This window comes from Terrapene carolina, unplaced genomic scaffold, assembly GCF_002925995.2.
Source record: "Terrapene carolina triunguis isolate 2854851 unplaced genomic scaffold, T_m_triunguis-2.0 Scaffold419, whole genome shotgun sequence".
In the NCBI taxonomy this organism is placed as follows: Eukaryota; Metazoa; Chordata; order Testudines; family Emydidae; genus Terrapene; species Terrapene triunguis.
This window is the reverse complement of record NW_020664770.1, coordinates 417,457-431,943: the sequence shown is the minus strand read 5'-3', so window position 1 is coordinate 431,943 and position 14,487 is coordinate 417,457. Positions and strand designations below refer to the sequence as shown.

The 14,487-nt window shown below is 42.6% G+C and overlaps 1 protein-coding gene across 1 annotated transcript; it reads right to left on the bottom strand.

The window, feature by feature from the left end:
- Nucleotides 1–8,169: 8,169 nt before the first annotated feature.
- LOC112116753 (putative olfactory receptor 2B3) lies at nt 8,170–9,105 on the bottom strand. Its single transcript, XM_026658226.1, is given in 1 exon segment — nt 8,170–9,105. A coding segment is annotated over 1 exon segment (936 nt).
- Nucleotides 9,106–14,487: the final 5,382 nt, after the last annotated feature.

Below are 14,487 nucleotides of genomic sequence, written 5' to 3'. Positions count from 1 at the left end.
AGAGACTGGGTACATGGGCTGATCACGGGATGACTGTGAGCCACCAGTGAGGTGGCTATGAAAAGGCAAATGTGGTCCTACGATGCATTAGAGGAGGCATTTCCGAGAGAGAGAGAGAGAGAGAGAGAGAGAGAGAGAGAGGTATTAATGCCATTGTACAAAACACTGGCAAGACCTCATTTGAAATATAGTGTATATTTCTAGTCATCCATGTTCAACTTAAACTAGAACAGGTGCAGAAAAAATTTACTAGGATGATCAGGGGAATGGCAGGCCTATCTTATGAGACAAGACTGGAAGAGCTTGGCTTGTTTAGTCTAGCAAAAAGAGGGCTGAGAGGGCATGATTACTCTCTCTATATATATATATTGGGGGGGGGGGGGGAGGGTAAATACCAGGGGGGGTGAAGAGTTATTTAAGCTAAAGGATGAAGAACAAATGCATATCAATTGATCATGAAGAAATGCAGACTTCTAATAGAAGAAGGTTTCTAACCATCAAAGGGGTGAGGTTCTGGAACAGCCTCCCAATAGGAGTTGTGGGGGCAAACAACGTAATTGGTTTTAAGTGAGAGCTGGCCAAATTTAAGAGTGCAGTTGTATGATGGGGTTGCATGTGATGGTGGGAGGCAGGGCTCAGCAAACCCAGGACTCACTTCTGGTTTATGTCTTCTGTTCCCAAAGCTCATGCTTCAGGGTTTCAGATGGCCACTGGCAGGGGTCAAGAAGGGACTTTTAAAAATCTCCTTCCTCTGAAGAATCAGAGAGGGCCATGGCTGGAGATGAGGCCTTGAGTGGAGTGGGCCAGGGATCTGAGTTGGCACTGAGCATTGTCTCTCTCAGGTGCTTGGCTGGCTGGTTCTTGTGAACAGGCTCAAGGTCTAACTGGTCGCCATATGTGGGGTTGGGAAGGAATTTTCCCCCAGGTCAGGTTGGCAGTGACCTTGGGGTTTTTTCACCTTCCTCGATAGCAAGTGGGTGTGGGTCATAACCCAGGATTACTTGGGTGTATCTCACTTAATCATTTCCCTGCCTTTGCATTGGTGCACCTTGGTCCCTTTATTCTTTGCCCGTGGCACATAATAGTCTAGTCTCCTGAGGGCTGTAATACTTGGGTGTCATTTTGGTCGTTGGGGTTTAATGTGTGGGAGCGGGAGTAGTGTTGGTGGCCTGAGATATACAGGAGGTCAGACAAGCTGATCTTGTGGGCCCGTCTGGCCTTAAATGCTGTAACTCTATGATTCTTCCCTGGAAATCACCCACATTTCCTGCCATCTCCTCCTACACTCATAGCCTCTCTGTCCTGCAAGTCATGCCTACTTAACTGAACAGTGATTGTAGTGTTTTACAGCCTTCTTTGTAGACATTCACAGTACACACCATACAAATTACTGCTCAGACAAGCAGCATAGCAAAGGCACACGCTAAGTTTTATTTTGTTTGATGTTGCACTCTAATGTTCTTGAAAGGTAATATGCAAGAACCATGAATGGTGAATTTTGGATAATGTACCACATTTTTGATTAAAATATCATTTTGTTTTGGATTTTGGAAACTGACCAAAAAAAATATCCCCTTTCTCTCTTTTTTTCCATTTTTTCAAAAGGAAGGAAATGTTTAAAAAATAGGTCAAAATACATCTACATCTTGACTATTTTCCAAGTGAAAAGATAAGAAAACATTTTTTTAAATTTGTTGTCTTTTAAACCTTATTTAACTTATTATTTAAAAAATAACCTTTTTCATTTTTCCAATTAATAAAAAGAAAATGCTAAATGTATTTCCACCACTTTCTCATATTTTTAAAAATATGTTTTCCAGACATTTGGGTTTTACCCTTCCCTCTCTCTTGTTTGTATCTTTTCCACAATTTTTCCCTGGAGGGAGTGGGGAAGCAAGCAAGAAATTTAAAATCCAATCAAAACAAAGGCGGAAAACTGAAAATTTTAGTTTCTAAAAGCCAAAACAAACTGAGAATTTAATCTAAATTCTTGAAATATTAAAAATGTTGACATATTTAAAATGCCAATTGGAAATGAAAAGATATTTTTGTTTCATTCCATTTTGAATTTTTCCAATAAAAAGTTGAAATATTTAGTAAAAAATGATAAACTTCATTTTCACCAAGCCCTTCTTTTTCCAGAGGGTTAACAAATTTTGACCATCCCAGTTTTAATTTGCTGCTCCATCTCAGTTTGAGTTCCATGCCAATATTTTTGTCCATGCTGCAGCTTCTGCAAGCAACTGGGCAAAATGATGAATGTATGTTATGTATATTCAGTGGCACTGTGAGAACTCCAAGCAATTGAACTAAAGGCTTTGATGCTCTCAACAATTACTGTCTTCTACTTACTCTCTAATTATCTAAATCGTCTTGCATACTTTTGTACGTAATGTGCCAAGACTGACATGGGGATGTGTTGTAATAAATGCGCCTACACATTTAAGGTGATTGTGAGCTCAACTGTGGAAAAGTGGATACAACTTTACAAAATGTTCCAATCACATATATGTAGATGGGAAACAGTGCAAAAAGGGAGATGGAATGACTGAACTAGTCCAAATGAAAAGGCATACTGATTCAGCTCAAGGACTGTGTTAAGATCATTTCTGGTAAACAAGAGAAATTTGGGACAGGAAATCAATGAACCAAAATTGGTGTGTCAGAAATTAGGCCTAATTGATGGACAAAATAACGACGGGGACCAGCTATTCCATCCATCACTCGCCTTTGGAGTCCTTAGAAAAAGAGACATTGGGATGAAAATTAGAAGACGGGGTCAGGGATGCTGGCTGATTGAAAGATGTAACATCACTGGGCCATTGTCATTCAGATCCTGTGAGATGTCCTGACCAGACCAGATTAGGGAGAGGGACCCAGATGACACCACCACCTCCACCGGCTCCTGATAAGTCCTGAAAACCATCTGTGAGGTGAGCCTGTGTTTCCCCCACCAACAAAGTGGAAATTTTCTGTAATATTTTTTATGAATCCTAGACATGTCTCAGTTTCCCCTGTGTTTTGCATTGTTACCATGTGGGGTGGGGGATGGTTTGCTCTCAGGACAGACTAAGAGACATAGGTATGAATGAGGCCTAGCTGTCTGAGACTGAAAGAATCATTGCAAAGGACTGGCCAAGGCCAACCCCTTGCCAATGGAGAATCTGAGAAGACAATGGCAAAGCCAATCACCAGGACATTGACACTTTGCAGCCAAGGACCCAGAAGGAGATGGATTTTCCCACCTCTCAGCAGGGAAATGGAACAACATCCCTCAGCTCAAGAACTGTGAAGGTGTGAGGTGAGAGGATGAGTTGGCTGCTGGAAGGAGTTGGGGCTCTCACCTGGGATCTGACCAAGGAAGTCAGATGAAGAGACAGACAGAGTTTGAAAAATGGGGTTCTCTACAGCTTGTCTGGGCTCTGAGCTCACCAGAATGGACTAGGCTTTAATCAGTGCTTCATATGTAATGAAAGAGGTGCCAGGACGCAAGCAATTTTTTTACATTCATAACTGATACAGCAATGCCAGAGGAGCTGGGGATATGAACTGCCAAGCCTAGAGCTCAGCAGGATAGGTCCATCAATGGCTATTAGCCAGGATGAGCAGGGATGGTGTCCCTAGCCGCTGTTTGCCAGAAGGTGGGACTGGGCGACAAGGGATGGATCATTTGATAACTGCCCTGTTCTGTTCATTCCCTCTGAAGCACCCAGCATTGGCCACTCTCGAAAGAAAGGATATTGGGCTAGATGGACCTTTGGTCTGACCAAGTATGGCCGTTCTTATGTTCTTCTTATGTTCAGCCTTGGCACAAATTAAGCACTGGCTTAATTAATCTAAGGACTTCCTAGGCTGTGTTCCAGTTCATTAATAAACCCGACTGTTTTGAGTGTCACTGTGTGAGTGTCACTGCAAATGTTGGATGATGTGCATTAACCCCCAAAAAGTGGACAGGTCTCGATGAGGAGTCTGTCTCCGTTGGACTCACTGTACAGAACTCACAGGGGGAAGCAGGAGGGCTGAAGATCAGAGGTTCTATCAAGGAGGTAATGAGGCCACATGGCCTACCCTGTGTGGGAGGAGTGAGAACCCTTTGGGGTCTGGCATACTGAAGGGGTTCCTCCTAGAGACTGTTCCAAAGCTGGGGGTGTAGCACCAATCCTGTGGACCCATGACCACCCTCACTCCCGTGTGTCCTTTACCTTCTCCACCTCATTTCTTCTTTTTCCTACCCATCTTTTGTCTTCTGTTTATAAAAAGTCTGGCTTAGCTGGCTGAGACAATATATTTTGCAATACTGCTGTAAAAAGTCAAAAGGCTGTTTAATGGTGTGTTTGACATGGTGCTAAGCAAACTAAGGTCTTTATATACCAAACCCCAGACCTTGTTTAAAGCTGTTTAATGTTGGACAGTTTTAGGGTCATGTTGACACCTTTGGCTCTTCGGACCCATTTATTCCATCGTCATTAATACAACAGGGGCCAGGTGCAGCATAAGTGCGATTTGGGAACAAAGGTAGTGTGGGTGTTCCTACAAGGAAGTCCTAGTTGTGTGACTGATGAAATATGGGGAATTGGCTGACACATTGAATCATCAGCATTATTTTAGGATATGCTGAGCACAGTCCAGGCTTGCTCTGGGTGGAGTCAACAACTTCCAGACACTTGGGACTTGGGAACAAGGGAAGTACGGGTGTGTGATGAATGTGGAAATGTTGGCAATATTTTTGTGAGTCATGTGCCTCAGTTTCCTTCGGTGCTTTTTACGGCTATGCACTGAGTGCAAAGGGAGGAGACAAGGTTGGACAGCTGATTGGAGACCAGAATAATCAGAAACCAGAATACATCTCCATCTGGCTTGGCTGGACTTGCTGTAAAGAGACACAGAGGGAGACCTGCTGCGGCTGTAAGAGGGTGTTGGGAGGCCCTGCCCCTTTCATCTGCCATCAGACACATCTGAATCTGGCTGCCCTCTATTCTTCCTTGAAAAGCATTCACTTTCCCCACCATTTCCTCATGTCCTCTAGTCTTTTACGCCACTTTTGCTGAATTGAATAATGGTCATGGTGCTTTACGGCCCTTTTCTTAGCCCTAGTCTACAATATGGATTTATCTCAGTATAACCACATTGCTCAGGGGTGTGGATGCAGTTATACCTACCAAACTCCTGGTGTAGACTGCACTAGGTCTACGGGAGGGCTTCGCCCGTCAACACAGCTACTGTCTCTCGGGGTCTGTCCTGGAGTCTCCAGGAATTAAAGGTGAAGCTTTAATTAAAGATTATGTCATGTGATGAAACCTCCAGGAATATGTCCAACCTAAATTGGTCAATCTAGGGAGGTGGAGTATGGGAGAAGGTCACCCGTCAGCATAGTTAGCATCTTCACTAAGCGTTACAGCGATGCAGCTGAACCGGTGCAGCACTATACATGTAGACAAGCTCACAGACATTGACAGTACGCAGCATACAAGAAATTGCTTAGATGAGCAGCATAACAAAGGCACACAATACCCAGTCTTTATTAAGGTATCTGTCCTGCAAGGTGCTCATGACACAAAGTACCTCATTGCATCACACCTTCTGGCGCTATGCTTCCGATTGTCTAAATGTCATATGAGGAAAAGCTAGATTGGCTGCATATACTGCCAATAATTCAGATCATGAAAGTGGAGCAAATGTGTGTAAATAACAAAGATTAGTGCAGTGAATTTGCAGTACATTCAGCATGAGACAAGTTTATATTAAACAAGTAGCAAAGCCAATTTTCTGTTATACATACATTTTATATTCTACAAAGAAGAGAATGTAATCAGCAGGCATTTCTAGTGGGTCAGAATTTAGACCGTTTGGGTGCCTTGTTTGAGAAACACAACTTTAAAACTGCATTTCCTGAGTTTCTAAACATTTGATGTTTTTTATTTTATTGTTAGCACTCATATTCTTGAAAGAGAATATGTGCTCTGCTATGAATTGCGAATTTTGAATAATGTCCTACATTCCAAACTTGGAATTAAAAATATCATTTCATTTTGACTTTTGGAACCTGCCAAATTTTTGTTTTCTGTTTTCAGATTTTGAATTTTCATTTTTCCCCAAGCTCCTACCTTGCTTTTTTTACTTCTTCAAAAGGTAGAATATATAAAATATGTAAGAAAGTAGGTCAACCATACTCTTTCACACTTCTTTTCTTTGTTCCAAATGGTAAATTATGAAAAAGAAAAAAAATGGGTCACGTTTACATTTTTTAAATTTTTATTTTACTTTTCATATTGTGCTCAGACCCAGGTGCCAGTCAGTCAAGTGAACTCTGCAGAACAGACTTGCCTGGGGAGAGATTTGAAGGGAGATCAGCAATTTTGAAGAAAAGTTAAATGGAATTATTTGGTAAGTGTGGCAATAAATCAAAATTGTTCAATCACTGGTAAATACTTGCAAAGTCACCTAATGTATTGAGCACTGAACTTAGTCTCAACAGCCCTGGGTTCTATTCCTGGCTATATGACTGGTTGGTAGATTTGCCTAGAGCTAGACACCGCAGGGCCCTGTGCCTTAATTTCCCCATCTGTAAAAGGTGGTTAATAATAGTTACCTGCTTTGACATGTAGGGATGAAAAAGATCCCTATTGGATCTCGTCATTGATATTAATTAATTAGTTTTATTTATATAAAGTGTCTCTGTCTCTATATACATATTTAACAAAAACATACAAGCCAACAAACATAAACTGGATTGGTCCATTGTTAATGAATGTGTCCCTGCCCATGCAATCCAGCCCTACTAATAACTGGCCCACTTATCCTCCACAAAATCAACCTTTTCCCAAAGATTTGGGCTGAAACTCACAGCCAAGCAAAGGGCCAGGAAAATACCTATGCATCATTTACATCCTATTTTGAGAGTTTAAGTTCAATTAAGCTCTGTGGAAAAATTGGAAAGAGTCCAACGGAGGGCAACAAAAATGATTAGGGGTCTGGAGCGCATGACTTATGAGGAGAGGCTGAGGGAACTGGGATTGTTTAGTCTCCAGAAGAGAAGAATGAGGGGGGATTTGATAGCAGCCTTCAACTACCTGAAGGGGGGTTCCAAAGAGGATGGAACTCGGCTGTTCTCAATGGTGGCAGATGACAGAACAAGGAGCAATGGTCTCAAGTTGCAGTGGGGGAGGCCTAGGTTGGATATTAGGAAACACTATTTCACTAGGAGGGTGGTGAAGCACTGGAATGCATTACCTAGGGAGGTGGTGGAGTCTCCTTCCTTGGAGGTTTTTAGGGCCCGGCTTGACAAAGCCCTGGCTGGGATGATTTAGTTGGGAATTGGTCCTGCTTTGAGCAGGGGGTTGGACTAGATGACCTCCTGAGGTCCCTTCCAACCCTGATATTCTATGATTCTATGATTCTGATTGGCACATAATTTAATGAAGCATTTACTTCTGCATTTACTTTTGTGTATTGACACCATTCTATTAGTATACATCTGCCTTATAAACCAACATAAATGTGTCCACATAGGCGTTTGCACCAGTTTTAAAACAATGCAAATTCTGTCCTTTCATGGTACATAGGTCTTCTGCTGGATCTTTACACAGGAGTGAATTTCACCTTAGGGAATAGATACACCTTGTATTGCCTTAAACCATCTAAGGATGTCAGTCCAAATGCAATGGATGGAGCAGTGATTTCTATAGTTAAGGAGCCTTCACTTAAAATGTCTTGTCATTAGCTCCCTGGCGTATAACAGGGCAGCTCTATTAACTTAAACAACTCAAAATTGAGAGGCAGTATGGCAGGCAGTCAGGGGGAGTCCTGGGTTTTGAACACAGCTCATTCCCTTTCTCCGTGCCTTACTTTCCCAGTGTCACACAGTTATTCTGGGCCACAGCGAGGGATAGAAGTCAGGAGTTGTGATACCTAGTGCCCACTGCTCTAACTCACTAGATCCCACTTCCCTCCCGGAATGGTGAATAGAACCCAGGAGTCCTGAATCCCAACCCCTCCCTGGTCCAGCCACTGGACACTTCTCCCCTCCGAAAGCTGGGAAAAGAACCCAGGAGTCCTGACTTCTACTCCTACTGGCTGTAACCACTATCCCCCACTCCTGTCCTAGAACTGGGACCAGAACCCAGGAGTCCTGAACCACATGACAATTCTTCTTCCCCCTTGATGCAAAGGTCATTTTTTACTCATCAATTTGACCAGAGCTCCTTTGACATCCTTGTTTCTCAGGCTGTAGATGAGAGGATTCAGGAGGGCAGACACCACACAGTAAAACAAAGAGAAGTATTTGTCCCTCTCGGGTGAGTAGCTGGAGACAGGACGCATGTACATGAACATGGCAGCACCATAGAAGAGTGTAACCATGGTGATGTGCGCAGTGCAGGTGGAGAAGGCCTTGAACCTCCCCTCCACTGAGGAGATCCTCAAGATGGCCGCTAGGATGAACCCGTAAGAAACCAGGATCAAGAAGACCGGGGTCATGAGCAGTATCACGCCCATCACGAAGAGCACCACCTCAGTGACCCGTGTGTCTGCACAAGCCAGCTTCAAAATGGCTGGCACCTCACAGAAGAAGTGGTTGATCTCATCTGGGTCACAGTAGGGCAGCCTCATGGTGACGCCGGTGTGCACCATGGCAAAGAAGAAACCACCCACCCAAGAGCTGGCGGCCATCTTGACACAGACCGACCTGCTCATGATGAGGGTGTAGTGCGGCGGGTGGCAAATGGCCACGTACCGGTCATAGGCCATCACAGCATAGAGGATGCACTCAGTTATCCCCAGGAAGAGGAAGATGTACATCTAGATGATGCAGCCTGTGTAAGAGATGCTCTTCTTTTTGGAGAGGAGGTGGAGCAGCATCTGCGGCACAGTGGTGGTGGTGTAGCTGATGTCCAGGAAAGAGAGGTTGGCCAGGAAAAAGTACATGGGCATGTGGAGACGAGAGTCGATCCTGATAAGGGCAAAGATGGGGCTGTTCCCAAAGAGGATGGCTAGGTAGATCGCCAGGAAGACCAAAAAGAGTAGCATCTGCATCCCGGGCTGGCTGGAGAATCCCAGCAGGATGAACTCTGACACGGAGCTTCTGTTCTGCCATGTAAGATTTCTCATCATGTCTTACATGACAGGGGGTGGGATGGGGTGGGGAGAGACAAATGATAAAAAACACATTCAAGGGGGATAAAGCACAGAAGGTTCATAGGTTCCATCTATCTCCACACATATGTGATCTTCATCATAGTAGTATTTGAGCACCTCACAGTCAGCAATGGATTTTAGCCTCATGACAGCCCTGTGCATGAAGGAAGCAGACACTATCTCCAATTTACAGTTGGGAAAATTGAGGCAAAAGTTAGATTAAGTCATTTACTCAAGGACATCTTTTCTTTAACCAGATAACATCAGGGCAGCATCATACTAGGCTCTGTTTGTACATGTAACCCTTCTACCAGGTGGAGTTGGCAGCAATATCTAGAGGTTCCTCTTAACAATACAAAACAGAGCTGGCTCCAGCCCCCACCCAATAATCTGAGAAAACTAAACACCACCCCTGGGCACTTCTAAAAGGCAATAACTGCCCCACTAGCAAGCAATGAGTCTGTGTGTAACAAAAGCGAACTTTTATTACAAGGGAAAGGGAACCTGGCATTAATTTTGGGAAACACCCACAACCATGATTCCAAAGCATGTAACCCCAAGCAAACACCCACCTCACAGTGCATTGGGCAGTATCTTCTGCCTCAGTTTCCCACTGTGTGGAGAGAAAATCTGACGAACGAAAGTCCCTTTAACACGCCACTCCCTTTCCCTCCGCTGCACCCCGCTCACGGTTGGCTGTCCTTGGTCAGCAAAGATCCGGAGATGTGTTCACCTCTCATCCCTGAAAATGAGAGGGGAAGGACATTGACCAATGCTGCTGATGCTGTAGTCTGGTGCCACTTGGCACCGCAGTTATCTCTGCAGTCATTAGCTGCCTGCTGTTACGCCCTGTAGGCTCTCTAGTGTAGCCATAGCCCCAGAAAGCTTTTCTTGATACCCAACCTAAATATCCCATGCTGCAAGCTAAGCCAATTACTTCTTGTCCTATCCTAGGTTGATGTGGAGAAGAACTGATCACTGTCCTTTTTGTAACAGCCTTCTACATATTTGAAGGCCATTATTATGTATGCTCCCCCTGCACCTCAGACTTCTATCCTCTAGAGTACACATGCCCAGTTCTTTCAACCTTTCCTCACAGCTCATGTTTGCTAAACAGCCTATCATTTTTATTACTCTCCTCTGGACTCTCTCCAATTTGCTCACAAATTCTTTAACTGTGGTGCCCAAGCTGGATGCAATACTCCAGGCAAGGCCCCACCAGCGCTGAACAGAGTGGAACAATCACCTCCCCAGATTTACTGCTATGCTGTGGGGTCCAGAGCTGCATTGGTCCAGTCGTGCAAAGCAGCCATCAACCTGGCTTAAACAGACAGGTGAACGAGCTGTATGGCTTCCTTGGCTGCTTTCCCCGTTTTGCTGCAGAGTGCTGTAAAGCACGCCCAGCGTACCAGTGATTCTGGTGCACACTGTTCTTTTCTTTGGCCAGGAACATACCAGTGAGAGGAAGTTATTAATATAGCCCACGATGGAGCAGAAAAGAATGCAACAGCTTAAAATTAAATCTCAGTCTAAATCTGATACATTGCCAATTTAAACAGTGATCGCTAAAGAAGAACATCAGTTCCACCCTGGTATTATGTAGTATTTTATATAGATTCCCAAACAATCCAAAAATGTGTGTTTGCGGGGCATCAATATGCACATTTAAGCTCTTGGGGTAGGGGCTGCGTCTATGCATCTTTTTTTCTATCTCTGTTTTTGAATCTCTGTCCAGTGCCTTGTATATATATATCTTCCTACTGTATTTTCCACTGCATGCATCTGATGAAGTGGGTTTTAGCCCATGAACGCTTATGCTGAAATAAATGTGTTTGTCTCTAAGGTGCCACAAGTACTCCTGTTCTTTTAGCCACAAAACCTTCTCTAGTCCTCCCCTCATTCTGGATTTAACCAGTAGTCCATTTGTTCTAGTCTCTTAATTCTTATTTCTAGGAACATAGGCATTTCCAGACTGTAACAAACTACTTGTCCATCTTGTTCAATCACCTATCTACAGCTGTGGCCAGTATCAGCTTTGAATTAAAGGAAAGTGTAGGAAGCCCCCTAGTGGTTAATTATGCAATTACCAGCCCACAAGGAAAGTTTCCCTCCTAAACCCCAAGACTTGGAAGTTAGTTTAGGTTCCAAAGTTTGAGAGTTTATATCCTTTCCAATCATTTGGTCATTAATTCTCACCAATATATATACAAATTCCTCAGTGTGGTATTTTCATCACCACAACATTCATTATAAAATCCACTTACCTTCATTTGTGAGAGAACAACATAGTGTCTTCAGTTGTAAAAGTACAGGATCCGGATTTATTAATCAAAAGGATCACTTAAGCTAATTCCTCAGGCAAAGTTGCAGAACAGTGCCAGGTATTGTAGAAGACTTTTGGGTACCTCTCACTGGCTCCAGGTGTGGTGGGAAAAAAACGAATAAAACAAAGATAAATTAAATAGTTTGCCAGTGTATGATAAATTTAATGAAAATGTGTTTCTAACTGAACTGAAGCTGATATGATACAGGAGGCATGAATTTACAATGCTACATTGTTACAGATTTTCACTAGGTTAGACTATAAATGGGCTGGAGTTTTTGTGAACCACAGTTTTGGTCGTGTATGCACGCATAGCAATTGTTAATTTATTTTTCTTCAGCAGATTACAGAGTATTTGCTGTTTGTCCCATGATGTAAATCTGATTCACTGTCCCAGCTTCAAAAAGGTAAACACAATACACTGGACATAAGCAAAGGCTAAAATAATAAAAATGTCCATATAACACTGTGTGGAAAAGATCAATAAACTAAAAGAATAAGGGTTAAGAGTGATTCGTTCACTTCTCAGGTCCACTGCCCTATGAATAAACCCAAAGATTCCAAGGGTTGCCTGCAAAAAGGTTTGAGATATTTCAAAGGTGGCTTTAAATCCCAGGCCTTTCTTTGGTTTGTTTTTAAATAAAGTCAACAAAGGCAAAAACAACTTGTTATTTTTCAGGTCTCTCAGGGGTTTTGTCCTCTAGCCATTCAATTAAAACAAACTTGTTAGCAGAAAATATACACAATGTAAAAAGTTACTTATCTGCACCCCATGTCCCCAGGATATGACTGCTTAAAACATACTAATGTGTTTATCTTCACCATTACCTGCTCGGTAAGTAAGGATTATTATCCAAATTTTACAGATGGGGGAAACTGAGGCACAGAGAGATGGTGGAACAGGGTTCTTAATCAACAGCAAGCCCCCATTGTAAAAGCCACTGTACAAACCCAGATGATGATGATGCTGAGCAGAGTCCCTGTGTTGGGAAACTACAGTTTAATAAGCAGAACAGACAAAAGGTGGGAGAGGAGAAAGAGTTGAAGGATGAAATTAAATTATGACACCACTCAAGAGTATTGTCTGGTTATCATTTATTATATGGATTATTGAAACACCTAAAGGCACACTGGGCTGGGCCCTGCTTTAGTCTCTGCCCTGAAGATCTTAGTCTACATAGACAAGACAAAGAAAAGGCAGGAAAAGAGATGGCTATTAGCCTCACGTTACAGATGGGGAGATGGGGCACAAAGAGATGAAGTAACTTGCTCAGTGTAGCACAGGGATTTGGAAGCAGAGAGGATGCAGGAGTGGATGGACCATGGGTCTCACTCAGTGCATCAGTTCTTATATTCCTTACTGAACCCAGCTTTATTGAGTTCCAGCCCAGTGTCTTAACCAAAAGGCCATCCTGCTTCAAAGGGGTTTTTCTTTAATCTACTTTTACTTACTTTTATTCTGGATTATTATTAATTAATTTCAGTTGCCAAGAAATTATGGGGACAGATCTTACAAAAATGTGAGAAATCTCATCTCCCATTGCTGCCAGCATTTCACAACAGATGCTTGCCAAAAGGCCAGAGAGCTGGTATGATAGCAATCATAGCAATAGACACAGGCAAAATTTTTCAGACAAAACTCTTTTTCACTAAAAAAACCAAACAAACAATTTGGATCACGTGAAACATTTTGCATATTCATGTCAATTTTGCCAAATTGTTTCACTCAAAACCACAAAAACTAGACTACAACATTAAGAAAAAAATTGAATAAAAATCAAGTTCTGTTTTGATAGTTTCAAAATGATTTTTTGATTCAAAATGAGATTTTGTTTCAAAGATCCCTTCAAAAAATTTTAGTGTTAAAAAAATAAGATCAGAATTAAAACAAAACATTTTGCTTTTGGGGTCAGATGAAATGATTTGCTTGACCCAAAAGAAATTTTTTGACTATTTATTTTGCCAATTTTTTTTAAATATTATTTTGGGATGATCCAAAACTATGTTTTCCCCCCAATCTTTCAAAATGACCAATGAACCAAAAAAATCAGTTACTCACACAGCTCTCACTGGAATTGTCTTCATGCACAGGGATCCTCAGGTGGCATCAAGCCAAACTGACCAACTCTGTACCATCCTCTCCTGCTCTTCCCCACCATAGAGGGGAGATATTCTAGGATTAAGAGGTCTCAGGTTTGGAATGCTTTGTTTTCTGGTGACCTTGGCCATTAGAATGCCTTCCCCAGCCCTATGGAGCATAGCAGATGGCATAGCTTAGAATAGCCCTGAAGCTGCTGCTGTAATAAGAATAATAATCATATTACCTCTGTATAAATCCCTGGTACTCCCACATCTTGAATACTGTGTGCAGATCTGGTTGCCCCCCTCTCAAAAATATATATATTGGAATTGGAAAAGGCTCAGAAAAGGGAAACAAAAATTCTTAGGGCTATGGAACAGCTTCCATATGAGGAGAGATGAATAAGGTTGGGATGAATAAGACGAGTAAGGGGGGATATGATAGAGGTCTATAAAATCATGACTGGTGTGGAGAAAGTAAACACAAGAACTAGGGGTCACCAAATGAAATGAATAGGCAGCAGGTTTAAAACAAACAAAAGGAAGTATTTTTTCACACAATGCACAGTCAGCCTGTGGAACTCTTTGCCAGAGGATGTTGTGAAGGCCAAGACTATAACAGGGTTCAAAAAAGAATTAGATAAGTTCATGGAGGATAAGTCCATCAATGGCTATTAGCCAGGATGGGCAAGGATGGTGTCCCTAGCCTCTGTTTGCCAGAAGCTGGGAGTGGGCAACAGGGGATGGATCACTGGATGATTGCCTGTTCTGTTCATTCCCTCTGAAGCATCTGGCATTGACCATTGTTGGAAGACAGGCTATGGGGCTAGATGGACCTTTGGTCTGACCCAGTAAGGCCATTCTTATGTTTTTACTTTAATTTATGCCTCTGGGATGGAGAAGCACAAAGGCAGGATAAATAGTAGAAGGGGAGCTAATCTACTCAGGGACAG